Source organism: Cheilinus undulatus, linkage group 12 (genome assembly GCF_018320785.1).
Source record: "Cheilinus undulatus linkage group 12, ASM1832078v1, whole genome shotgun sequence".
NCBI classification, from domain to species: domain Eukaryota; kingdom Metazoa; phylum Chordata; class Actinopteri; order Labriformes; family Labridae; genus Cheilinus; species Cheilinus undulatus.
The window spans coordinates 48,104,412-48,131,643 of NC_054876.1; the positions used below are offsets into that span (position 1 = coordinate 48,104,412).

At 40.2% G+C, this 27,232-nt stretch overlaps 1 protein-coding gene across 1 annotated transcript in view; it reads right to left on the minus strand.

The window, feature by feature from the left end:
• Positions 1 to 3,194: 3,194 nt before the first annotated feature.
• The window catches only part of rars1 (arginyl-tRNA synthetase 1), a 44,040-nt gene continuing 20,002 nt past the window's right edge, over positions 3,195 to 27,232 (minus strand). The window contains exons 6-15 of the mRNA XM_041800890.1: positions 26,845 to 26,966; positions 26,626 to 26,746; positions 26,079 to 26,208; positions 25,672 to 25,776; positions 24,279 to 24,457; positions 23,699 to 23,808; positions 21,391 to 21,496; positions 11,540 to 11,712; positions 8,372 to 8,619; positions 3,195 to 3,547 (exon numbers count right to left, since the gene is read on the minus strand). Of these exons, the coding sequence (XP_041656824.1) occupies positions 3,438 to 3,547; positions 8,372 to 8,619; positions 11,540 to 11,712; positions 21,391 to 21,496; positions 23,699 to 23,808; positions 24,279 to 24,457; positions 25,672 to 25,776; positions 26,079 to 26,208; positions 26,626 to 26,746; positions 26,845 to 26,966 (1,404 nt within the window). The 3' untranslated portion in view covers positions 3,195 to 3,437. The remainder of the gene's footprint in view (positions 3,548 to 8,371; positions 8,620 to 11,539; positions 11,713 to 21,390; positions 21,497 to 23,698; positions 23,809 to 24,278; positions 24,458 to 25,671; positions 25,777 to 26,078; positions 26,209 to 26,625; positions 26,747 to 26,844; positions 26,967 to 27,232) is intronic.

The window sequence follows — 27,232 nt, forward strand, 5'->3', positions numbered from 1 at the left end:
CCTTCATGATATTCAAGTTAATAAAACTGATGTAATATAGGTAAAGGCATTCTCAGTGATTGGGAGTCCTCACGTGGCTATTAACCAATCAATTCAAGGACCTTGGGGAGGCCAATCAGATTTCAGGGGGCCCTGGTTACGTACCTGGCATGCTATTGGTGCTGCCATTTTCTGCAGTGATCAGTTAGGGCCTTGTAAATTGAGATATTGGTATTAATTTGATTGCCAATATGTTTTTACCATGTAGTGCTGTCTTAGTTTAGTCACAAATTCAAAAACACATCAAGAAATTGTTATCAAAATGTTTCTTTACAGAATTAGCATGGTAGCACCACCTTGTGCTGAAATGAAGAAGTGCACTACAGTCCAGCAAAAGCTTCATGTTCTAATCCGCGCCATATTTCACTGCATTTCTTAAATTTGCTGCCGGCCAGTCAAAAGTGGATTGCGGGCCCCCGGGTCATAGTTTGGACACCCCTGCTCTAACCACACTCTTTAAGCCTTTGGGGACTGATATACATCCTAGATTGCTCAACAGTGCAGGGTTTTCGTTTTATGCATTTTGTAGTTCATAATGCACTGTACCGCCCTGCGATTGGCTGGCGACCAGTCCAAGGGTGTACCCCATCTCTCGCCCCCAACGGGAAAAGCGGTATAGAAAATAGATAAATGGATAATGCGCTTTACATTTTCAACAGCTGACAGGTCTGGACTACACACAGGTCAGTCTAGTACCACTGCTTTACAGTGAAGCCATGCTGTTGTGACTTGTGCAGGACATGGCTTGGCATTGTCTTGTTAACTAAGCAGTACTGTCCCTTTAAAGACGTTGTCTGGATGGAAGCATCTACTGCTCCAAAACCTGCCCATACCAGTGCTTAAGAACTTTCTTCCTCTTGACCATGGAGTCTCCCACATGCCTTTTGGTGAACTCTAGTCCAGACTGAATCTGAGTTTTCTTCAACAATGTCTTTCTCTTTGCCACTCTCCCATAAAGCTCTGACTGGTGAAGAACCCGGCCAACAGTTGTTGTCTGCAGAGTCTCTCCATCTCAGCTGCTGAAGCTTGGAACTCCTTCAGAGTAGTCATAGGTGTCTTGGTGTCCTCTCTCTCTAGTCTCCTTCTTGTACGCCCACTCAGTTTGTGAGGACTGACTGATCTAGGCAGATTTACACACGTGACATATTCCTTCATGTCTTCACGAAGGATTCAGCGTCCAAAACTAACACTCGCCACTTGCCAATTACTATTACGAGTAAATTTTGTCTCTGGCTGGTAAATTTTTAAGACCACTCGCCACTCTGGTGAGTTATTTTTTTTTACCAGCGAAAAATTCATTTTTTTGTTACTGGAGAACGATGCTGGTATCGGTTGGTTTCCTGGCAGAGTAATGTGTATTTCAGGCCGAGACAATCTTTGGTCACGTAAGTGCGTCAGTCATGACGTCATTCACAGCGCCCCGAGGTGGATAGCTGGTTGTTGCTGTACCCGTGTCTCCTTGCAGTGTTGCCAACTTAGCAACTTTTTCAGACCCCAACTGAGTTTTCAGACCCCTTTAGTGACCCTTTTCAAAAAAGCGACTACCAACAAATCTAGCAGCTTTTTCTGGTGTTACTTGAGACTTTTGAAGACTCTTACATGAAAGCACATATCGTTGAAGCACTTGAGTGCGAGCAGCGGGTTCTGCTGTGGGCTCCTCCCTGTCCCAAAGCACCGACAGGCAGCCCACTCCTCGCGCAGCAGTCCCTCTCAGCTGCGGTCAGAGCAGGAGATGCTCACGCCTCCATGTCCAGACTACAGATTAACCGCGTTGTGAAGGTGCCTTAACAGTTTTTGTCTCTTTTTGGTCCATTTAGATAGGTATACAAAAAAAAAAAAAAAAAAAGAATGGATTTGTTGTACGCTCTTAAGTGGACCATAAGGTTTAAAACTAAACCAAACGTAAGAAAACTAAACTACTAAGAAAAATAGAATAATAAATAAATGATAAAACCAAAAATAAAATTCAAAGTAACTCTGCCAGAGTATCTCTTGAGTCATTCTGCCTAGCCCAGACAAAGGAGGGTTAGAAAACAAGAATTGACAGAAGCAAGTTAATTTATTGTTCTACACATAATAAGGGTCTTTTTACTCACTTTTGGTCTCTCTTAGCATACATTATTGCTAGTATTAGTGCATACTATTAATATATTGATTGAAAATCGCATATAGGACCCAAATGACATGTTAAATAATACTGATAACAAGTAACAACACTTAAAAGCAAATTTTATTTGGTTGGCTGGTAAAATATCTGCCTGGCTGGTAATAAAATTTCACTGACCAGCCAGCCTGGCTGGTAAGTGAAAAGTTAGTTTTGGACCCTGATGGATTGAACTGCTCTAGGGGACGTTTAGAGCCTTTCGAAATGGCTTTGTATCCATCCTGTTAGGCTTCTCCGTAACTTTTTCTGTGTCTTGGGAGTGTTCTTTTGTCTTCATGGCGTAATGGTAGCCAGGAATACCGGTTGACCAGTAACTGGACCTTCAATACCCAGAACTTCACAGTCATGTTTTGGGGACCTCTGACACCAATATAAACTTGTCTTAAAGGTGTAAAATATGTGACCGTTAATGTCTTTGTGCTGTATTTAATTGAATGGAGGTTAAGAGGGATTTTCAAATCACTGTTTTCTGTTTAAAGTCACATTTAACTTAACATCTTTTAAATTGCGATTTATGCTTCACAGACCGTATATTCCCCCAGTAAAGACTTTTCTAATACGTTTATGTTCTAAATTTCTTAAAAGAAGCCTTCCTTTTTAATACAGCATGTTTATTTTGTGAATTATAGTCAATTTTACAAGAAAACAAAGAACTGATTCATTGTGGATATATTTCCTTTAACAGGTTATATTTCTCAAGCTTGTATTTTGTGAATCGAGAATTTACTTCGAAAATAAAAAGCATCTGATTTGGAAAAAGTTGCTTCTTTAGTAATCAAGCGTAGTGTTTGGAAGATCCACATTCCTCTCAAGCTCCACCATCATGTCCAAATATGGTCACCTCTGGCTCCAAAGGAAGGCCCTTTATTCATATGTGTGTAGCCCTTTGTCTTATTTGAGCTTGGCTTAACAAGTGTCCGTAAATATATGGACATTTCCTCCCAGTGTCCAAGGCAATTAATTGAGCAGAAATGAAGACAACTGACCAAGCTTTTTTGGTTTCATTTCTGTTCTTTAATAAAAATGATACTTTACTTGAAATCTTAATCAATGCACTGATAGTTGTATTTTTGGATAGCATGACTTCATAGAAATGACTTGAGTAATTTTTGGCAGCAGTGAAATTGAAAAAGACACCTCTCCTCTTTGTCCCTTTTCGATTCTGATGAACTAAAGATGCAGACGAATAAAGACAGAAGCGGCGCTGATGCCTGTGACATCACATCCTGTGAGATCACATCCTCTGGACGGGGTTGATGCCCAGGATGTCGAAGCCTTTGGCCATGATGGTCGCTGTGGCCTCACAAAGCAGCATCCTCCACATGTTCACCTTCACCACCTCACCTGCACACAGAGAGACAGATAATGTGGTGTGGACTGATGTCAGCAGCTGATCTTTATCTACTGTGTCGTATGAATTTAATGAGAGAAGAGAAAGCGCTGCAGAAGAAGGGGGCTGAAAAAAACTTGACAAATGGAGGCATCATTCAGATTGTTGTGACAGGAAACAAGAGTCAGAGGTGAGAGGAGAACGTTAACATACAACAGAAAGATCAGAGGTCATGCTTAATGATGCTCCAATCACACAGAGTCAAGTGAAAATCAATAAAAACTAACGACTCTGAGGTCTGAATGTACACACATCAACCACCAGTGTCAGGACAAACGGCTGCACGGAGCAGAAATCCAATAAAAATTAAGAGTGTAACGAGCAGCAGAGGGTGAATTAGACAGACGGCTCATTAAAGAGGCCATGAACAGCGGTGCTCTCTGACAGACAGAAAAATCAGTTTGTAATTTTCACAAACAGCTGACGTCACAGTGAGGCTGATGTTCAAGAAAAGCTGATTTAAAAAAGTGTCTGAAAGAAAAAAGAACAGCAGATTTCTTTTTGAAAAATTTGTGGCAAGTAGCAAAATGGAAAAAAGGAAGCTAAAGTATGCAAGAAGGGGTAAAAAAATGAAAAAAAAGGGGAAAATGTGAAAATAGTGGGATAAAAGTGCGATATAAGAGGCAAAAACTGGTGGGAAATGGCAAAAAATTATAAAAATGAAAAGTTGGTCATAAAATGGTGAAAAATTGTGTGAGCATAAGTGGCAAAACCATCAGAAACTGGCAAGAACAGTGGCAAAATGGGGAGAAAAGGGGGGAAAATTGACTTAAAAATGAGTTACAGGTGGTATAAATGGTAAGAAAAAAGATAAAAATGTGGTAAATAATGAGCGCAACGACCAAAATTGGCAAAAGTGGCAAAACTATCAGAAACTGGCAAAAAAACGTGGCGAAAAATGGGTGAAAACTGAAAAAAATGGGAAGAAAAAGTGGGAAAATTTATTTCAAAATGAGTTACAGGTGATTAAAATGGTAAAAAAAAAAAAAATGATAAAAAAGGGTTAAAATGTGGCAAAAAACAAGTGAAAAGAGACCAAATGGGGCAAAAGGGGCAAAACCGTCAGAAACTGGTATAAAAGTGGCAAAAAATGGGGAGAAAAAGTGGGAATATTGATTTAAAAATTAGTTACAGGTGGTAAAAATGGTTAAAAAAAAAAAAGTAAAGATGTGATGAAAAAAATGATTCAAAATAGACTAAAATGGACAAAAAATGGAAAAAAGTGGCATTCAATGGAAAAAAAGTGGCTTAAATGGGTGAGAAGGGGCAAAACATGGCACAAAGTGGGGAAAAAAATACCAACAAGCAGGACAAAAAAGACAAAAAGTGGCAAAAGAAGTGCCAAACTCGGGCTAAACAACTGTAATAATAGATGAAAAGTGGCAAAAAGGAGAAAAAATTGCAAATAAGGGCAATGGAAATGTACAAACCAAAAAACAAAGGTTGCCAATTTAAGCCAACTGTACAAGAGTGGGGAACAAACTGATTAATGGATAATTTCTGAGGTCAAAGTTTTTTAAGGTTTTCTGGGGGAAAATATTTCAAATAAAGACAGAAAAGAACCACAAATCATCAGGGCCACATGTGGATCCAGAGCCACGCATTGAGCATCACTGTTACAGTGCTTTCAGTTTAACTGTTACTGTTGTAATATAATGTAGTGAGACATTTCCTTTTAGAGAAACATAGTGGGACTGAAGAAATGAAGCAAATCAGAAACACTAAAGTCTAAAACAATCAAAACAAGGAAAATATTCAGCAAATAAAAATCATAAACGCACATAAAATTAAACTGAAATGCTAGATTTTCTGCAAACACAATCCTGGTGCAAAGTTTACTGCAACACAAAAGAACACTTTGTTCCCATTGGCAGAACTCCAATCCAGTCTCTAGGGGGCGCTGTGTGGCATTTGGAAACAGTTTAAAACATTTTATGGAGCCCATATTTTCCTAGTAATCCTCTGCTGTCCTCTGCTAGCTGACTTTTTAGACAGGGAGCTCTGAGGACTTTGGTTTTTACACCTGAGAGTTGGATTTCTGGGAGTTGTTCAAAGGGTTTATAGCTTTGACTGAACTGGGAATAAAGGTGTGAAGTTGTGTCTTACTGGGCCCCTGAAGCTGAGCCAGGTGAGTGAGCAGTGGGCCAGAGCTCAGCAGCTCTGAGCGGGGCTGGGTCAGGACCAAACACATCATTTGAATAGAGAGAATACTCCACTAAAGTGGTGTTTTTCTGGTTTAAACTCTGCTCAGGCCTCCTGAGCTTAGAGCTGACCAATCCCTGACCTCCTTCATGCCTTTCTTGTTTTCACTGGGGCTTGTTGTAAATTATGTGATGATTATTTTGTGCTTAAATTTCCCTCGGACACTTTGTCCCCCATTTTTGTCACTTTTGAAAAACATAGCCCCTTTCAAAATAAACACACAGACAGATTAACATGAAAAACTCAGCTGGGAACGGCCCCTGTCTCAAGTTTTCTGTCAGATATAAATACACACGGACACTTCCCATCAGTCAACAAAGTAAAATGACATAAAACAAAACCCTCCAGCTGAGGTTACAGCCACGGCGCTAACTTAGAATTAGCATAATTAAACAGCCTTAAGCCTGAAGTGTTAGCACTTCAGCACACTGCAGGGAGAAAATGCTAACAGGGACAAGTGGAGCGCTAACAGACTTTAGACAGCTTTTAGGTTAAAACCTCCTCAGAGTGAAACTTAGCTGACTCCAGCAGGGTGAAGAATATTAATGAATTTCTACTCTTCTTGTGCATGATTTACCTTCATGTTTTGCAAGCTATGACTCACCTGTAAAGACTAAAATCATTGCCCTAAAGGAGAGGAACTAAACCCAGCGCTGTCGCTGAGGTGCAGCTATCGCAGAATGTTATAAAATGCCTTTGCAACATCATGGACAGTGCTGGGAGGGGGAAAGTGAAGCCCATCTACTCTGTTATACATCAGCCACAACACCATTCTGCTGCTGTGGATTAGATTATTAGCCATCCCAAGGCAGACTTACCACAAGCTACCTAAGCTACCTTCTCTTGCAGAAGACATGAGGTCATATTATATAAACTTGTTTTAAGAAAAACATGATTTATTCATGACCTTGGAGAAAAGAACTACACTACCCACAATCCTAGGGTGTCACAGTGTTGGTATTGATTGGTGGAGCTTTCTATAGCCGGCAAATTTAAGCTCTCAGCTACCACGAACCCTGAGGGTAACAGTTGTGGGGAAAAAAGTGGGCGGGAGCTGGTGACAAAAGCTGGCACCACATATGTCGAAAGTCCAGATTTGGATCCTGACTGATCAACAACACTACTAAATACTAGGGGTGGAACGGTTCAGTTTGGGTTCTGCTCATTCATTGATAAAAGAGAAACAAAAGTCCTTAATTTCGGGGACTAGGTTTCCCTCATTATTATGTTAAAACTTCACACTAGTGTAGCTTACAGTTTGGCCCTTTTTTCTGAGAACTACCTGTGACAGTTGGGACAGGCTGTGGTGTTTTATACATGTTAAAAGGATACTCCTTAGAAGCAACATCGACATAAATAATGCACTTTCTCCTTAGAATGATAAAATTAATACAATGTCCTGATTAAAATGTAATACATGTGTTCTGGAGCCTTTGTAAGATATCACATTAATGATTTATATAGTGTGCTGTTACGCTCTCACATAGCTGTTAGTAAACAGCACATTAAAGGCTACAGACTGATATGTAGAGGCAGGAAGCTGCAGCTTAAGTGTGTTTACTTCTGCAAAATCCTGACATGTTCGTCAGTGCTTAATGTCGAAACCGACATTTAGAGCCTCTAACTGATGTACACCTGCTGTGTCAATTATTTTAATTTTTTCCTCTTTTCTTGGAGAAATTAGATTTTTTACAAAAAACATTTTCATTTCAGCTGATGTGTGTTTTGATTTCAATTGTTTCAATAAATAACCTGAAATTGGCAATCTGTGCCTGTTCCTTTCAGTTGTTTGTTCTAAAATTATACAATATATTTACAGAGCAAACAGAGTCGGAGGTTGGGGGTGGAATAATCGTTCATTAATCATAATCGAGATAAAAAGTTCAATTAATCGTGATTTTCATTTTTGCCATAATCACCCAGCCCTATCAGTGATAGACGGCAGAAAATCTCATGTAAACACAGAATCCGACGTGGTAACAGAGTCTAAGCAGAGCATAAATACACACTTGTAGCTGCTGTTCTCTATTTCTGTATAACTGCACATAGCTTTTGAAATGTATCAGTGTCGCTAATATCCTCGACACTCTTTGCTTTAAAATCTTGATCTCAAAAACGTGCAAAGAAGTTGAATGTCTGCTACTGCACCCATAGTTGACTATTCTTCATGTGTTTCGTTTTGCCTGCTTCTTCCTATAGCTAATGCATTATTACCACCTCCACTGGCTGACAATACCGCCATCTGTGATTGCTGTTCTTCTCCATTCAGACCAAGGACTGAGACTGGGGAAAGAATTCAGACTGTATTTGTTGTGGGACTACATGCAATAAGCCTTGACGGTTACACCCCTAATAAATACCCATATAAAGTTAACCTAGCAAAGCAGAAGAATTATCCAGACTCCATGTCTGTCATCGGGCAGGTAATAGCAGTGCACTCAAATTTTGTGATTTGGACTTGTCATAATCATCAATACAACTTAAACATACAGTAGGTTATCAGTAAGGGAAGTTGTCTGGGTGTAAAGACACTCTTTCAGTACTTTTAAATTTCCCTTCTCCCCTAGCCAGCGTACCTGTCTGCCTGTCCTTCTCCACGCAGTAGCAGCTGTCGTAGAACTCGGTGAAGGTGGTGGCGAGCTCGTACAGGTAGTCACAGAGCGTGTGCAGGAGCAGGTCGTCCAGGATCTTCTGCAGGATCTCAGGGAATCGGAGGATGCACTTCCCCAGCTTCCACTCCTTCTCGTGATCCAGGAGGACCTCTGTATCCTCTGCCGCTTTCCTGAGGGCTGCCTCATCGATGTTAGCTAGACGAGCTATGGACCTATGAGGGGACATTAACACAGTAAATAAAGCTCTGAAATCACCATGTGCTTCAGCAGGTGTTTTTTAAAATCAGTCTGGTCTTTTTTGACTCTTTATGGAGGCAGAGGTTAATTTAGGGGATTACAAAGGGGAAATTCACCATCATTCCACGGTCTTTAGGTCTACTATCCTTTAAAATACTCACTTAGCTCACAGTTTTTTCCCTTAAAGTCCAAAACATATGTAAGAAAGCAATCATTTGATAGACAGTTGAAATCGTTACTAGTTTTTCCATCTCTCCAGCTAAGGCTAGAAAAAAAACATGACTACTAGTTCTTACATTGTCCTCTGAGGCCTCTTCATGCTACCGGCTCCCTGAGGTTTGTCCGTGTTTCTGTTTCTTTTCTTTTGTCTTTTCTGATTCTTGAACAGCCACCAGTCTCCAGTGGCTCCCTTATTGACTGAATTCAGACACACTGAATTTTCTCAGGCGAGTTCCCCCCCCCCACTCCACTAAAAAAGGACAGATCAATCTTAGCTGGACACTCTGCCACACCGAGTCTAAACCCTCAGGGATGCTGGAGAGGATCAATGATTGCTCTGCAGCCATGAGACGCTCCCTCCAAACAGAGGATAAAGGGTGAGGAGAGATTGGGTCTGTCCAAATGGAAACACCCCAAAGACTAATTCTCTGCCATGAGATCCCACTAGGTCCACCAAGGCTGATCTGATAGAGTTAATGGAAATGCTCTGGTAGTGTAAAGATGCTCCCCAATCAGGAAGATATCTGAGGAACTTAAATTAACTTTTAAAAAAAGCCCTAAAATTAGCAGCCAAGATGGCTAGACAGCTGCTGATAGAATCCCAGAGGTTAAGCCTCATGTGCCACTTTATTAAATGATTTTATCATGATTGTAGAAAAGAAGTAATCATTAAAGCCACAATGTGAAGGCTTAACAATTAATGTCAAGTTTTATGTATGTACATGCATAATAAACATTTCTTAACATTTATTATGCATGTGTACAGAAAAGGATTGGGATTGAGAAAAAAAGTCAGAATTCTGATATTAATCTCAGAATTTTGTACCAAATTTTTTTTCAGCGCCCTAATAATCTTCCATACGTGTGTGATTAAATAAAGACAAACTCAAATATGAGAGCATTTCAGTCTTCGTTACTAAACTGGAGTCTTGAAGTATTCAGCCCTTTCTAGGATGTCACGGTAACATCATATCCCAGGGTATTTAAAAACAGCCATGGTGCTGCTTCAATTACAGTCGTGATTTTCCAGGACTGAGTGAAACGCATTTAAAGGTGCGCTCTACCAACTGGGATTGCATATGCATGCTAACAAGTGCTTGATTGAAACTGCACCCTGTATAACAGGGTTTCTAAACAGCAATACTGTATAACATGGAGACATTTTGGGGGGTTTAACCAAATTAAAACTGGATGCTGCCTAACCCTACTTCCTCCACAGGTGGACCGGAGATGTTTAAAAGACGATTAAATGGACTCCACCTTTCAAGCAAATCCAGAGAAGAAACTGAAGTCACTTACTGCAATTTAATAAGGTGCAAAAGACTAATGTTTTAACATCCACTGCATCTTCATCAGAGCTTGGACTGATTTGCAAATATAATGTAAATAGGCACTACCAGGCCATTACTGATTATGTAAGCTTAGAGTACATTAGAAACAGACCAACAAAAAAGACAGCTAGTGTGTTTACAAGTGGTGAGAAGAAGTGGATTTATTGTGCAAGCGTGTTTAAAACTGGACTTTTAAATGCATGAAAACAAGGCGTTCCAAATGAAACTGTACCAAATCCAGTTTCTCAAAGTCAGATTTAGACGCCTAATGCTACCCATAAATCAGAACACTTTGAAAAGATTTGGAAAAGACTCTTGGAAAACTATCAGCTCACACCCGCTCACATCTAAAGACAAGTTTTTAGAGTTTTTAGTCACAGCCTAGTCTCAGACTGAGATTTTACAAAGACAGTGAATCTTGTAGGGTCACTATTTACAAGACTACTACTAGATTCTTTAAGCAATTTTTTCCCACCATGCAATTTTCTCATTGAACAGGCTGGGCTGATCTGCCAACAGCTCCACCAGCCGCTCCTCTTTCTGGATGGTCCATCTTGATTGGGACCTTCAACGTTTCACTGCCAGCGTTTCTTGTTCGTCCACGCCGCTCTGCCGCTTTTGTGGTTGTCTCGCCCGGCAGGTTTTCTGTTTCCGGTTTTGTCAGAGCTCATCTATTGGTTGTTGATAGTGTTCCGTCACGGCAACTTGCGATCATGTCAAACATGTTTGATATGATCGCAAGTCCAAGACAAGGAAAAGACTGATATAAAACAGCGCAGATTACCACCTTAAACTTAACGATAGAGATGACGGGAGCGCGTCGTGACTCCAGTAAGACTCCTCAAATTTACTAAAGACTTTCAGTTTTGAGTCTGTGACTGTGAAAATCTTTTGGTGTAAGCCCAGCATTAGTTATGTGGTTGGAGATCGACTAATTCTTCCATGTAAACACTTCAATCTGTTCCAGACTGGTTGAGGCATTCTGAGCATGCTCCCGTCTTCTTGCCAGACGCTGACACCGCATCAATGCTAAGCATAGCAGACGCTGCGCTGTCATCTGCCTTCAGAAATCACCATAAAATACTTTTTGAGCCTTTATATTCTATTTTATATTGCAATTCCTATTTTGCTTTCTATTCCTCTTATTTTTATTCTTCTTCTATCATTTTTTTTTTTTTTGGTGGCAAACTTAATTCCTCTCATGCGAAAACATACCTGGCAACAAACTAGATCCTGATAGGTTGAGGCAGTACATGCACTTGTACACAGTAACAAAGGTAGCACCACCTCATGCTGGGCCAGGATAACCCACATCTCCAGTGTGAGCTTTGGAGTGATTGCTCACCTGATGCGGGTGAAGGCGTAGAGCAGGTACGCCGCCGTGTTGCCTCTGTCATCCAGCATCTTATCGAAGGAGAACACGTAGTCGTTGATGCGGTTGTGGGAGAGGTCGGCGTATTTAATGCAGCCGAAAGCGACAGACCTCTGGGCTTTTGTCAGCTCCTCTGGGGTCAAGACCTGAAGAAAAAAAAGGACAATTTCATTTTACAGACATGAGTTAAGATCTTCTCAATCCTTATACACTCTTAAAGTCATTCTGATAACTCTTCAGCTTTTATCAGCCCCTAATAACTGAGGGCTGAAGCTTCTTACTGTTAAAGCAGTTGAATTCAATCCAAATAATAAATCTAATTTACCAACCTAAGGCGAAGATTAAATCAACTTATTAAGTCATGGCCTTTCCCTGAATCTGAGAGTGACGTGTTCGATACCACAGGGAGTTAAACTGAGAGAGGAGGGGGAATTAATGCAGAAGATTTGACTGGAAACAGAAAAAAGTTCCAGAGGAGCAGAGCATGAATGAAAGAGGAAATGACAACAGGACATGAACTAATGGGACACAACATGACAGGATGACAAAACAACATACCAAGACGTGAAGTAAAGGGACAGGTCGTGACATGACAGCATCTTATTAAACATTGTGGGGTTTAAGGAAAAAATAGAAGGCTTAAAGGTGGGTGAAGACACGATAGAAGATAACATAATGTGATGAGGAAAAGCACAAGATGACAAAGCAGACAAGGGGAGAACATGGCATAAAACAACAGCAATGATACATGAACATGATAGTCAAGGAGGCTGCTAATTTACTGGTTTATTAATTAACTCCAGCTGTGCTCACACCAGGGAACTTTTGTGAGTTCTGGTTTATTTTGTACTTATTCATGTTCATTTTAAAACTCACCAGATCTGGAGCTTGGGGGGCCTGATTTGGAGCTTTGGGGGGCTGGACTTGGAGCCTTGGCAGCCAGATTTGAATTTTTTGGGGGCCTGATTTGGAGCTTTGGGGGGCTGAACTTGGAGCTTTGGGGGGCCAGATTTGGAGATTTAGGGGGTCTGATTTGGAGATTTGGGGGGGCCTGATTAAGAGCGTTGGGGGGCCTGATTTGAAGCTTTGGGGGGCCTTATTTGGTGCTTTGGGGAGCCAGATTTGGAGATTCAGGGGGTCTGATTTGGAGATTTTGGGGGCCAGATTTAGAGCTTTGGGTGCCAGATTTGGAGCTATGGGGAGCCTGATTTGGAGCTTGGGGGAGGGAGGCAGATTTGGAGCTTTGTGGGGGTGTGGGGGGGGACTTTATTCATTTTAAAACTCACAAGATCTGGAGCTATGGGGGGCCTGATTTGGAGCTTTGGGGGGCCAGATTTGGAGATCTAGGGGAGAATAAATCTACATTTGTTACTCTAGTGAGCTTAGCCAAAAAACGCAAATCAAAAAAGTAAAGAACAGATGATTAAATATCAGAACTGAAAAAATCCCTCACAACTAGAGAAAACAGATCTTGCAGGCGGAGGTTAAAGGAGGCTGGGGTCTGGGTTTGTTTTAATGAGGCAGGGTTAGCAGATGGTAGACGTGGGCACCGACCCAGACAGTGAGCAGAGAGCTGGGCCAGAAGGGCCTGCAGGGAAACTGAGCTGGCACCCGTTTCACACAACCGTCTCAGCATTAAAATCATAGCAGTTCAACTGGAAGTCATCGAGTGTTTACACCGCATCAAGTGCTCCAGATAATACTTAACCAGGTCAAGTTATGTTGTTTCCTTGTTTGTTTTTTTTTAATGCAAATTGAATTTCAGATGCAAACATCTCAGTGGTAGATGTTGTCAACACACAAACCCAAATTAAGAGAAAAGTCAGGGTTTATTTTGTGAAATAAAGAGAAAAAATAGAGCTAATGATAGCCTCAGGCTCGTTTGCTCATGTGGGTTGGATCTGGAGACAAGCTGGTACAATGTAAAGGTCAGTGGGTGAAAAATCCTTTCCATTACTCTACAACCAATAAAGATCTTCTTTAATAAGACCTAACTGAGCTGCACAGGCTCCAGTGATAAAGGAGTTGTTTGGCAGGATGGGAGAGTGAAGCAGATTTTTAAAGTTGCTGTAAATTGGGAGAGTCAGAGAGCTGCAGGGGAAAATACAACACAGACACGTCAAGCCCTCCCCAGATGAAGATAAGGACACTTTAACATGTTTGTGACAGGTGATACAATTCTTTAAAGGTCAAGGAAAACGTCATATAGCTCAAAGGAATTTCAGCGGAAACTTTAAAGTCAAGGAAGAAGAAGTAATGGCTCCATGGGCCGCCAAACATTTTCAGAATCTTCTCTGCCTGATTTCTCCTAACAGTAAATCGTGTTTCAGCCACAGAAGCTGCAAAGCTTAAAGGATGGCAATGTCGCTTCGCAATGCGGCACGGTGCTCAAGATTAAGGAAGCCCTTTAAAAGTCAATGATTCATTTTATCAGTCCAGAAGACCCAAAGTCAACTTGAGTTCTATCAGTGAAATCTGTGGAGGTTTATTGTATTTTTAGCCATGCTAGCCAAACCATAGCATGCAAAACAAAGCATGAATAATAAGTGAAAAACTCTGAGCAAGTCTGAGAATTACCCTTCACAATCATCCTGCAGTCTTTATCCAGGCTGTTGTCACATTAGGTATGATTGTTTTGTTTTTGATTGTTTCGACATTCATGCTCAAGTTAGTGATGATTTATTTGAGAAAAAAGAAACTAAACGTACAAGAGCAGATGGGAATAGAGAATAAAAATGTCTATCTATCGTGCTGGCTTTGGAGGAGACTGGAGAACTCTGATGAAGATGGACATTAAAACAAAGCAGAAGCAGTCAGAGGAGGTGACAAGCCACGTTTGAATGCACATGTATGATATGATTGGAGAGCAGCTGTCTTAGGTCATTTTCACACCTGATATTCCAGGGTACTCGGTCTGTTTCGGAACGGAAATTGCAACATTGTTGCACTTTCTTTTGGTTTGGTTTGCATTCACATTGCTCTTGGCTCAAATGGACCAAACTGTCTAAACACCTACAACCTCTGCCCGTTAGGGGCACTGTCATTACAAACAGCGATAAAGAAGAAAAGAATGTGTAGAAGAAGACGAAACTGGAAATCCATCTCTTTCTGTCAGTCTTTTTACTACATAAACAATGAACAAAAAAAAAAAAAGAAAAACAAATTTACGCTGTTTGGGGGTGCATTAGGGCATTAGGAGCAGCCAACGAGGGGGTGAGCTGTCCAGCATGTCATTCTTTACATGAGATGAATAAATCAGCACGGACTATGACGTGTTGCTATGGCTACACAGACACCAAGCAAGGTTACGAAATGTATTTGAGTGTATTAAATCACATATAAATCCATGTATCGTTACACTTTATGCCACTTTCTGCCTTTGGTTCACAAGTTGGTCTGCTTTGCTTTCACACCTCAAATGAACCGCACCAGGGTTCGTTTGGAAGCGGACTGAGACCCCCTGTTTTCAAGCGGACCAGAGTCCGCTTGTTTGGTCCGCACCAGAGTTCATGTGAGCTTTCACGCCACTCCAAACAAACCGGACTATCCAGGAAAACAGACCAGAGTTCATTTAAAGCGGACCAAACCGCTCTGGTGTGAATGCGCCCTTAGACAAAAGGAGCCTCAAACACAGCAACAGCAATACAGGAGACCATGGAGGCTGATTTGACACTGGTACAGACGGTCACAGAGCATGATTTATTTCTCATGTGGTTTGGACTGTTTCCAGCTACGGTGAGCTAGGATAACGGTGCAGCTTTCTTACATCTGTTTGTAGCGTGTTTGGCTCCTGTTTTGGTAACAAGCAACACTCCAACAATTTCTGCACAAAGGACTTGAAGACAGGCTGTGAGCTGAGCTGCCACTAGCTTCCTTACTGATTATTTAGCTTGTACTAAGTCCAGAGTTTTTGTTTTACTATTCCAGTAACGAGCCAAGGCTAATTGCCCTTGCTTACAGTCTTTGTAAGGAGGATCTCTGAAATATTTAACTAATTTAGCCAGTCTGAAGTGCCAGGTCTTTTAGCCCTCAGACCTCAGGAGGGGCTTCAAGCTGAGCTGTCTTTTAATTAGGGCTGGGCTATTCATCACAAATTAGATTAAATCGCAATATGGCATGCTGCAATTTTCAAATCGCAGACAATGCAATATTTCCTTAACCTGAAAAGTGTAAAATGCCAGTTTGATGCAATCTTTTTTTCTTTTTTTATGCTTTATACTAGTGTTACTCAATCCTACTCTAACAAAGAGCCAAATTGTTGAAAAATACCTTTGCAAGAGCCACAATCTAAGTGGTGAAAAGTGGCAAAAACAGCTTGAAGTAGCAGTAACAATAAGCTAAAGGAGGCAAAAATGGTCAAAAAGCAACAAAAATGGCTGAAAATGGGGAGGAAAAGTGGAAAAAGAGTCAGAAAGTAGTAAAAATTGGTGAGAAATGAAAAAAGTGTCAAAATGGGCAAAATAAGTAGGGGAAAAAGTGGTATTAAGTGGCAAAAGATTGCCTAAATTGGCAAAAATTGGATAAAAGTGGCAAAAATTGGCAAAGAAGTAGGAATAAAGTGGTATTCAATGGCAAAAAGTAGCTTAAATGGGTGAAAAGTGGAAAAAAATGGTGAAAAAGGGCAAAAAAGCTTCCCTTTTTAAGGTTTTCTGGGGGAATAATATTTAAAATAAGACATAAAAGAGCCACATTTGGCTCTAGAGCCACATGCTGAGCATTTCTGCTTTAAGTGTTATTCAAACCAAGTATCTTTGTTATTTATCTTTGCAAAAATCTTAGTTTTCTTGCTCATGCATTTATTTTTCTTCATCAAAATGAGAATAATATGAGAAATGATCATCCTCTTCAATAAAGCAATTGATATCAAATTTGCTATATGAGCCAAAATCACAGTAAGATTTTTTTTCTAAATTTAGCTCTAGTTTAACTTGTCTAATATTGTACGAGTTATAATATAGAATGATTTCTTCCTTATGTTTGTTGAACAACAGAAAAATTATTTTTGCTAATCGTTAAGTCCTACTTTTAATGCTTTCATACGTGCTTATTCCAGAAGTTTCTGAGGTGAGCTGCTTGTAAACAGAGACATTTTTCCCAGCCAACATTAATTTCACTTTTCCTGCCAGCCTTGGAGTTAACTTTCTGTGTCAAGTCGAGATGATATGAGAACACAGCAGGAGGGGGTGGTGACATTTATATCCTGCAGCTAGTGCATAGACCGCATGCATCCAACAGGTTCAGTCTTCATCAATGCAATGAAACAGTTCCATTATATTTGGTGTTGACCAGCATGGTCTCTACTTTAGATATTATGGATGTGTTGAACTATTGAAAACAAGGATATAAAGGCTAATCTTGTCATTACTGCATCATGTAATGGTGATCCACATTGCTCTTTTTACTTCTTTTTTCCCTTCCTGTCTAACAGGATTAGTCTCCATCATTTATCATCAGTACCTGCAAAAAAAGGCATTCTCAGCAGCCTCAGCTGCACATTGTATTTAAAGCCAATTAGCAAATGCCATCATGCTGGGATACAATAGTTTCCATGGTAGTTATTATCCTTGTCTGAGTTTCAGCAGGCTTAATTACTGTGTTGTCCGTTTTGAAATGGCTCAGTCTTTCGATTCTCCTCTCCCCTTTAACAAAAAACAGAAAGCTCAATGAAACAGATTTTCTTTCCTTGCAATAAAAGGGTAGAAAATGAATCGGTGTGGCTGAAGACACGAGGAGGTTAAAGCTCACAGGAAAAACAGAAGATCATGAGAAGCAAAGCGAGCCACACACACGGCCGTCCTTGCATCTCAGCTGATAAGAGGAAAGATTTTCTGCCGTCGTCGTTTCAGATTTCAGTCTTTATCGTCTTTGGATGTGATTAGAAAGAACCAGAGTTTTGCTCAATTCATGCGGGAGGAGAAGAAGTAATGGCTGCTGTAGAGCGAAGCGATCATTACTGTAAAATAAGCCATGTCTTTCAGGATGGATCCAAAGTAGAAATAATGAGCAGCTCACTGGACATAACCTCATACTAAACGGCTGCTTATCAAACATTAAATGTCTGACATGAATACAGGCAGGAAACACGAGTGAGACAGAAATGATTCCAGCAGAAAAGGAACCAAGGAGGGGTCCTGCTATTAAGACTTAGCAATTATTCAGAGGAAAAATTAGAGAATTTAAGAAGACTTCCTACTGATGATTAAATATGAATCAGCACTGAGCCAGTCAGGGATAAAAAAGGATTTCATGAGGATTACGAGATAAAAATATTCACTACAGACATGCAAAAGCTTTAAAACACAAAAACTCCCTAGGTGTTGCAGCCATGTTGCCATAAATTTGTTTAGTTTAAAACAAAAAAAACCAGCTCCAATTTTGAATCTTTCCGGCCATAATGCACGTCAATCAAACACCAAGAAAACAACATTTTCTGTCTAATATGTCAATTTTTTCCAGAGCAGGGTTCATTCTCCTGAGACTGTCTGATCCAACTTTCAAGGCAGTCTGTCAGATTTTTGTGATATTTCTCTCTTGTCCAAAACACTGACAAACTAACCATTTTTATCTTTCCAAAATATAAAAGATGAATCACAGGATTTAGGGAAAGAACATGGTGCAAATGTGTTTTGTTTTGTTTGTTTACCACTGACACTTTCGACAAAAATAGTTGTTTTACCTTGAAAAAAAAAAAAATGTTTTTGTGGCTGCTATCAGAAAGTTTGTTTTGGTTATAAAAAGGTTTAAAACCAAGGTCAGCAAACACTGACAAACCAACCACTAGTTTAGAGGCAGACCAACAACTCTGAAGTGTTTACAGGTGATATGACTGATTTTGTTAATGGAGTCTCGTGGCTTTGAGGAGAGAAACATGTAGCACTGATTTAAAGCTAAAAACTCTCATCAGTTTAGTGAGTACACATCGTGATTAAGAACAACAATCTGAGCTTGTCAGTGAAAAAACAACTTTTACGGAGCAGACATTAAAAAGATAAAGGGATATACTGCAGCCAATACAGCCTAAGTTTAAGCTGCAGGCTGGAGCAATCTACTTGAACAATTTTAGTTACAGTTTGAGTTATTTACAAGCCTTTTCACCCAGCAGGTAAACATCCAGATAACAGAGTCATAAAGGGGACTTAACAGCATTAGCATCTTTTTACGTAGGGAGGCGGTGATTGATAATTATTAGGAAATGTTTTCAACTGTAAAATCGTTGATTTACATGCAATTCTCTGACATTAATGACATGAGTATTCAGACCCTCTGCAACAACACTTAAAATGTTCTCAGGTTCCTTCCATTTCTCTGGATCTTTGCAGAGATGTTTCTACACTTCAATGGGAGTCCACCTGTGGTAGTTTAAATTGATTTAACAGATTTGGAAATGTACACACCTCTCTATAGAAGAATGCACAGCTGACCGTGATATAAGAGCAAAACCAGGCCATGAAGTCAAAGGAACTGTAGAACTGCAAAGCTCAGGGGCAGGATTGTTCACAGGCTCCCAAGATCACAGCAGCCTCCAGAATTCTCAGATAGAAGAAGTTTAGCACAACCAGGACTCTTCCAAGAGCTGGTCGTCCAGCCTAACTGAGCATTCATGGGGGAATGCCCTTAGTAAGAGAGGTGACCAAGAACCTGAAGGTCAATCTGACTGAGCTCCAGAGATCCTGTGTGGAGATGGGACAAAGTTCCAGAAGGACAACCATCACTGCAGCTTCCACCGTTTCTGAACTTATTGCAGAGTGAATAGACAGAAGCCTCTCATGAAAGCCAAGGGTGCAGAACAGTAGAACTTTGTCCCATCAACACAGAGGATCTCTGGAGCTCAATCAGAGTGACCACCAGGTTCTTGGTCTCCTCTCTTGCCAAAGCTCTTCTCCCTGATTGCTCAGTTTTGCTGGGGGACCAGCTCTTGCAAGAGTCCTGGTTGTGCCAAACTTCTTCTGTTTTAAGCAGCAGAAATGTTTTGTAGCGTTCCCCAGATCTGTACCTGTCAACAATCCTGTCTCTGAACTCTGCAGCTCTGCAGTTCCTTTGACCTCATGGCTTGGTTTTTGCAGCTGTGAGGCCTTCTACTGAGAGGTGTGTGCCTTTACAAATTTGTCCAATCAGTTTAATTTAGCACAGGTGGACTCCAATTGAAGTGTAGAACCATCTCAGCAAAGACCTAGAGGAATGGGTGGAACCTGAGCTAAATTTCAAGTGTTGTTGCAAAGGGTCTGATATAGCTGGGCAATATAGCTGGGCAATTAATCGCAAATGAGATTAAATCGCAATATGGCCTGGTGCAATTTTCAAATCGCAGATGTTGCAATATTCCTTTAACCTGAAATTTGTGACAAAATAACAGTTTAAAAGTTTTTATTGCAGCAGAGACATTATGCATTACATATCATGCAATCATTTTAGTGGCATAGAATAGTGTACAAAAAAATCCTATTTTCTTTATCTTTGTCTGTTTTTTTCTTGTTAAATATAAGAATTATATTGAAATTACCACTCCCTTTAATACAGCGTTACTCAACATGTGGATCATGAGCCACATGTGGCTCTTCTGTGATGATTTGTGGCTCTTTTGTGTCTTAATTTGAAATATAATTCCCCCAGAAAACCTTGAAAAAGAGTAACCTTGACCTCAGAAATTGCCCTTGCAAGTTACAAGTCAGTTTATTTCCCATACTTATACAATGGGCTTTCACTGTCAAACTTTATTTTCAACATTTATTTTTTGTTAGTATATCTTGATTGCCGTTATTTGCCATTTTTGGCACTTTCCGCTCATTTTTGGCACTTTTCACCCATTTTTGCTGCTTTTTGCCCATCTTTTTCCCCTTTTTTCCATTTTCTGCCACTTTTCACCCATTTAAAGCTGCCTTTTGCCATTAAATGCCCCTCTTTCCTGATTTTCCCAACTTCTTACTGCTTTTTGCCCATTCTAGTCACTTCTCCCTAATTTTTTGCTATTTTTTTGCTGGTTTTTGGCCATTTTGGCCACCTGTACCTCACTTCTTTTGTCACTTCTCACCCATTTATGCCACTTTATACTCAGTTTTAGCCATTTTATGCCCATTTTGCCCCTTTTCATCAATTTGTGCCACTATTTGGTCATTTTTGCCACCTTTAACTGATTTTTATTGCCACTTCAAGCTTTTTTTGCCACTTTTCACCACTTAGATTGTGGCTCTTGCAAAAGTAATTTCTAACAATTTGGCTCTTTGGTTAAGCAGGGTTGAGTTACATTGCTTTAATACAACCGTTCTTTTCCAATTTGCAAAATAAGTCGAAAGCATCACAATTAGATATTTTTACAAAATTGTCCAGTCTCATATTGTATAGTATAGAATAAATTATTGCTTGTATTTGTTGGAAAATACAAGAGATGAGGAACTTAAGAAATAATCACATATTTGGGGGCACAGATGGCCTAGTGGTTTAAAGGATGGCCCATGTATGCGGGCGGCCCAGGATTGATTCTGGCCTGTGGCCCTTTCCTGCATGTCACTTCCCACTCTCTTGTCCCTGTTTCCAACTGTCTCCACTGTCCTCATCTATCAATAAAGGCACTAAAAGCCCAAAATAAATCTTGGGGGAAAAAAAAAGCAAGAAAGAAAGAAAGAAAAAAGAAATAATCACATATTAATTCACAATCGCAATATTGGGTAAAAAAATGCAGTTAGATTATTTTCCCTAACCGTTCAGCCCTAGTCTGAATACTTATGTTAATGTGATATTACAGCTATGTATTTTCATATGTCAGTCATTTATACTCAATACACGAAAGTAAACGGCCTAATTCTACTTTAAGAAATTCTGTCTCTTACCTTGTCTCTCTCCTTCTCTATCAGTTTGTCCATTGACCTCTTCAGTCCCTCCTCCAGCAGGTCCATCAGCCTCACGGTGTCTCCAGACCGGGTCTTAAACTTTTTCCTGAAAAGAAAACAAAAAAACAACAAAAACACATGAAGGAACAACACATATCTAAAAGGTCTAATCTTGGAAACAAAGGGAAATATTTAAGTTTTCTTCTGTGTTTCAAGAATGTTTGAAGTTTTTTTATTGACAGTCATCATCATGCAAACTAACACTTTAGCAGAACAAGAGCCAAACATTTTATAACACCACCGTCTCTTTCGTCCTTGTTTACTTGCAGCCATAAGAGCGCCCCCTGTGGCCGTTTTCAACCCTCATCGTCTGCATGAGCAGTTAAGAGAACAGCATGCTACATGTCTAATGGATTCTGGAGCAGCAAAGACGTTGTGAGGCCAATTTATGCCCCCTCATGTTACCATGGGGCGTTTGGTTGCAGAGTCTAAAGTCAGCCCTCTTCTTCTTCCTCTCTGGACGATTGATTAGGACTAAACAACAGTGTGACTGATAAAGCTGAAATTACAGAGCTGCTTGGCTATCAGCAGCACAGTAATCACTGCTTACTATTAAAGGGAATAAATTATACATGGAGGAGATACCGTACAGCTTAGATACACACTGTAATACAAGTTAATACAGGAGAGGGAGGAGGAGGAGATACAGACTATTACAAGAGAATTTACTGTGACAGAAACAATCACAGAGGAGGCGGAAGAGGAGAATAAGAGTCTCAAGGAGGGAGCAAGAGAAGGTAAATAATGGAAGAGAACAGGGAGGAAGAAGAAGAGGAGGAGGAGGAGGAATAGAAGACTAAAAAGAAGAAGGAGGAGGCAGAGAAGCATGAACGTTATCCAAGCAACCTTGGCTTTATAACAACTCAACAGTGCCATGGGCTGACGGCCTCCATGTCACCCTGCATTGATGGAGTAAATCATGCAAAAGAAGCCTGGACAAGTATTTAGAGAATTAATGAGCATACAGGGGGTTAACATTTCCGTTTTATAAATCTTCTTTTCATTTGGTCTTATGAAATATTGTAATATAATGAAATACCTGATTTTTGATTTTCACGAGCTGTAAGCCTTAAATATGAAGATTAAAACAAAGAAAGAAGGCTTGAAATATTTCACTTTAAAGGTCGCACATTTTATCCCTTCAAGACAAGTTTATAACAGTCTCAGAGGTCCCCAAAACATGCCTGTGAAGTTTGTGGCTGAAAAAACACTGCAGTGATGGATTTTTGCATGTCTAAAAAACTGCTCTGTTTCAGCCCTGCTCAGAACGAGCTGTTTCTGTGCCTGTGGCTTTAAATGTTAATGAGCTGTCTGACTCCACCCCTCTCAGGAAGTGGGTGTGGCTCTCCTTATCCTCAGCCGAGAGGAGTGTCGGTACCTGATCCGTCCCGGAAACCCAACTTGTACTGCACATGTGCAAACGCGTCTACGTCTGCTTGGCAGCCTATCGGAGCATTTAAAAAAAAAATAAAAAATCTGAGAACGGCTTGTCTCAGCACATATTTTTTTTGGAAAAAGCCTAAATATGTATATTTTGCATTATATGTGACATTTAAGTGTGATGAATCTAGATTATACAGGTGGATTGATCACATAAGCAGTGAGCCATTTCAAAGGTATCTCTTTATATCTTGATGATTACGGCTTACAGCTCACAAGAAAAAAAAAAAAGCGGTCTCTAAAAATGAGAAAAATTGTGTACAAGTGAGATTGTTGTCTGTTATTTCAGTCCTGAAAAGAGCTCTAATCATCTAAAGGTTTCCTGACCCTTCATTCTCTCACTCTGATCCAGTACACACAACCATGATCATGGGGAAGACGGCTGACTGGACGATTGTCCAGAGGACAAAGACTAACACCTCCACTGAGAGGGTAAGTCAGACGTAAGTCAAAATAACAGTGACGAAGATCGGGGACCACCACTGTTCCTAGGATTGGTAGTGGCATAGCTGAACACAGCCATGCACACTGGCTTTTTAAACACTGCTTGGATTTCAGCATAAATCTTAACAAATGACCAAGATTTTATCTTTAATTGAACTCATTTTATGTGTATATTTTATAGAAATGTGCAAAATATACAATTTAAAACCATTTAAAAACACTCTCTGTTTCTTGGAAGGCATCTCGCAACCTTTGGGAACCACTGCCCTGACCATTGAACCATTTGCACCCCTACACCTGATTTTAAAGCAATTATCTTTTAGTCTTGGTAAGAATAAATCATGTCTGCACCAATGACACTCACTTGTCTTCGCCAAGCACCACTCCGAAGCCTGCATGCTCTACCCGGGTCACCTTAGGGTCGTACCAGCCAATCATCTGAGCTGCAGCAAACACCACTTGGAAGTGTGTGCCCTAAGAAAAAGAAAAACACAAACTTTGTGATTTTTTGTGTAAATTTGAGAAAACTTGTTCACTTGAAGAGAGAAAGGGGAAAAGCATTATTTTTTTATTCAAGCAGCAAGGCAACAGGAACAAGAGGACACTTCAGCTTTACTGGAACTAAATTAAAGTCACTTTTCTCTAAAGAAAATCAGTTTTATTACCAAAATACTGACTAAATTGTTAAACAAGTGTATGTAGGTGGATTTCTTGTTTATTCAGCCCTAGAAATCAAGCTTGTCTGCTTCCTGTAGTACAGAAAAACCTATGTGTAATAAGAAAAAGGAGTATTTCTGTCAACAAAAAATAGTCAGATTTAACTCTTGGTGGTTCATTCCATCTTTTAGAAAACTTTGTTTTTAGCTTTTTCTCCTGCTGTTTTTTTACCACAGGGTTGAACTCAGTGTTTTTCTGCTCATATCCAAACTTTAACTTCCTCCCACCTGCCCGCTGTCTGTGACGTAGATGATGATGTCAGCTTTCTCGTCAAAAATCCTCTGACGGATGGCTGCGAGGTCAGACGTGTCGTAGGTGTAGCCGCCATCTGACTTGACGATGGTGAGGGGGATGGACTGACCTGGGACGAAGACGAGCTTACGGCCCTCGTCCATCTTGGACAAGCCTGAGGAGAGACGACAAAATACGAATCCAAATGAAGAAAGGAGAGAAAGAATGAAAAAGTGGATGAGTGAGGGGGAGAAATAGAGGAGGGAGAGGGAGGGAAGGACAGAAATAAAACTATAAAGAAGGATTTTAGGAAGGTGAAAGAGGAGTATGACTCGTGAAAAAAGGAAAAGTGTGAAATGGAGAATCAAGGGGGAAAAAGGAATTCGGGATAAATGAAGAAATTATGCAGTCCATAAAAAGATTAGGAAGAGGACAACTATGAGACAACATTGCCCTCTTGTGGTCACATTAGGGAACTGCATAATAATACTGACAACAGATTTAAGCTGAGAGTTTCGTTGCAGTTTTATCTACTTAGAAGTCAGATCTTTATTTACCAGAATAATAAATGCACCTGTAGCAAGCTCTACATTTCTGTTATACTTAAAAATTCAAAGTAGATGAAAATAAATCTGAAAAAATCCTCAAAGAGGAAAAACCTCAGTGATACTCAACGTGTGTCTCTTTTGTGTCTTAATTTGAAACATTATTCGCCCTGAAAACCTTGAATAAAGGGAAACTGTGACCTCAGAAATTATCCATTGCAAGAAACATTAATCAGTTTGTTTCCCGCACTTAAACAATTCTTCAATTGTCAACTTTTAAATTTGTCTGATAATAAACATTTCCCTTAATTGCATGTTTTTTGCCATTTTAAACTATTTTAACTGCTTTAAGCCAACTTCTGTCGTTTCTTTTTGCCCTTTTATGACTGTTTTATCCTGCTTTTTACTATTTGCATTTTTTCCCAATTTTTTGCCACTTCTCACTTATCTAATCTGCCTTTTGCCATTAAATGCCACTGTTTTCCTGCAATTTTTGCCTCTCTTTACTGCCTTTTGCCCATCTCAGTCACTTTCCACTAATTTTTTGTCATGTTTATACCACTTTCTTACCCATTTTTGTCACCTTTAGCTCATTTTTTTTGTTACTTCTCCCCCAAATTTCGTCACTTTCTGCCCTTTTTTGCCACTTTTTCTCCCCCATTTTGTCACTTTTCACTCAGTATTCGGCATTTGTATGCCAAATTTTAGTATTTTCAACAATTTGGCTCTTTGGTTGAGTAATGCTGGTGTAGACAATAAATGTGTTTAACTGTGGTGTCAGAAGTGTTGGGAGTTTGAGGATGGTACAGAGTCCAGCTATTGTTTCGACTGGCTCTACACCTACCTTTCTCATCAAACTCCTTCACCACCTCGGTCATCAAATCCTGGTAGAACGACTCTCCTCGCTCAATGATTGTGATGTCCAGGCAGTCGTAAACCCTCTGAAACTCTGGAACAACAAAAAACAATCCTGATCAGAGTTCTGTGACCGATTTAAGAATTACATGAACACAATGTGATGAAACAAAGTTTTCTACCTAAAGCTAAATGAAAAGCTCCCTGCCAAAAACCTGAGCTCAGTTATACACAAGTCTAATTCATGATGATGCATTTTAATTTAAAAAAAGTGATCCCTCTTAAATCTGCTGGGAGGACAAATGCAAAGCTGTAGGAACATTAATTTGTGTATTTTACAGAGGATTATGTCTAGAGTATTAAATTCTGATTAAAAGGATGAACAGGGCAGTCTACCTTTCCTGGACACGTCACAGATGAGGTTCCAGGCTTTAATGAAGTCCGGCTCTTTGCTCTGCAGCCTGACGACACACTGATACGCCCGCTTCTTAAAGTCCTCCTCCTCGTCAAAGCGCTTCTTCGACTTCTGATGGGGTGAGAAGAGGAGGAGGAGAGGAAAGAAATGAGAGGACAACAAACAGCAGGGAGGATGATGTATGGAGTAAATGAGGCGTGGAGAGAAATGAGGGACGACAGCAGAAGAAACAGAGAATGTTTGCACTTATGTATAAAGTATACGCACAAAATACACATGCAAAGTGTACTACACAAGGCACACTCATGAAGCACTATTGTTTCTATTTTTATTTGAGATCCCAGCAAATACAAGAACGTCTATTGATGCCAAATCCCAACCTATTACTTTCATTTCCCAGCGGCACTGTTGTTGGTCCACGTATTTAAAAAGAGGTGGATTAAATCTCAGAAACATGTCGCATGAGAAAAAAAGAACTATCAGAGACTGAAGGGTACAGAAAGACAAAACAATAGAAAGATTTCTGACTTTGTAGAAGGCCTGCAGGTCGCTGATGGGTGGGGAAACCGTTAAGTAGTCTGGAAATGTATCCTGCAGGTGAGCAATCAGCATCCCAAACTGAGTCCCCCAGTCACCCACATGGTTCAACCTGAGGAGAGCATGGACACCTTCAAGATTTAAAAACAGAATGCAGAAAAAACACCAAGCGTGTAAGTGTGTGATCATGTTTAAGCTGAGTAAGTGTACCTGAGAACGTCATAGCCCAGAAACTCAAACAGGCGGCACATGCTCTCCCCGATAATGGTTGAGCGAAGATGGCCCACGTGCATCTCTTTGGCGATGTTTGGAGACGAGAAGTCCACCACCACCTGAGGAAAACACGAACATTATTACAGCAGCAGTGCACACTGGGGTGTGTTGCAGCTGCATGTGTGCAGTAGCTGGGTGTTGGCAGGCCGTGCATGCTGCAGAGAGAATGTAGATCTACACAGGTCCATCATCAGATGAGAAATAATGAGAACTATTTACACTGTATCTGAGGTTGTACTGGCAGTCAGCACTAGGTGGCAGTATGGTGGAAGATGTTGGTATGAAGATGTGATCAAGACAAGTGTTTATGGCTAGACCATGATCA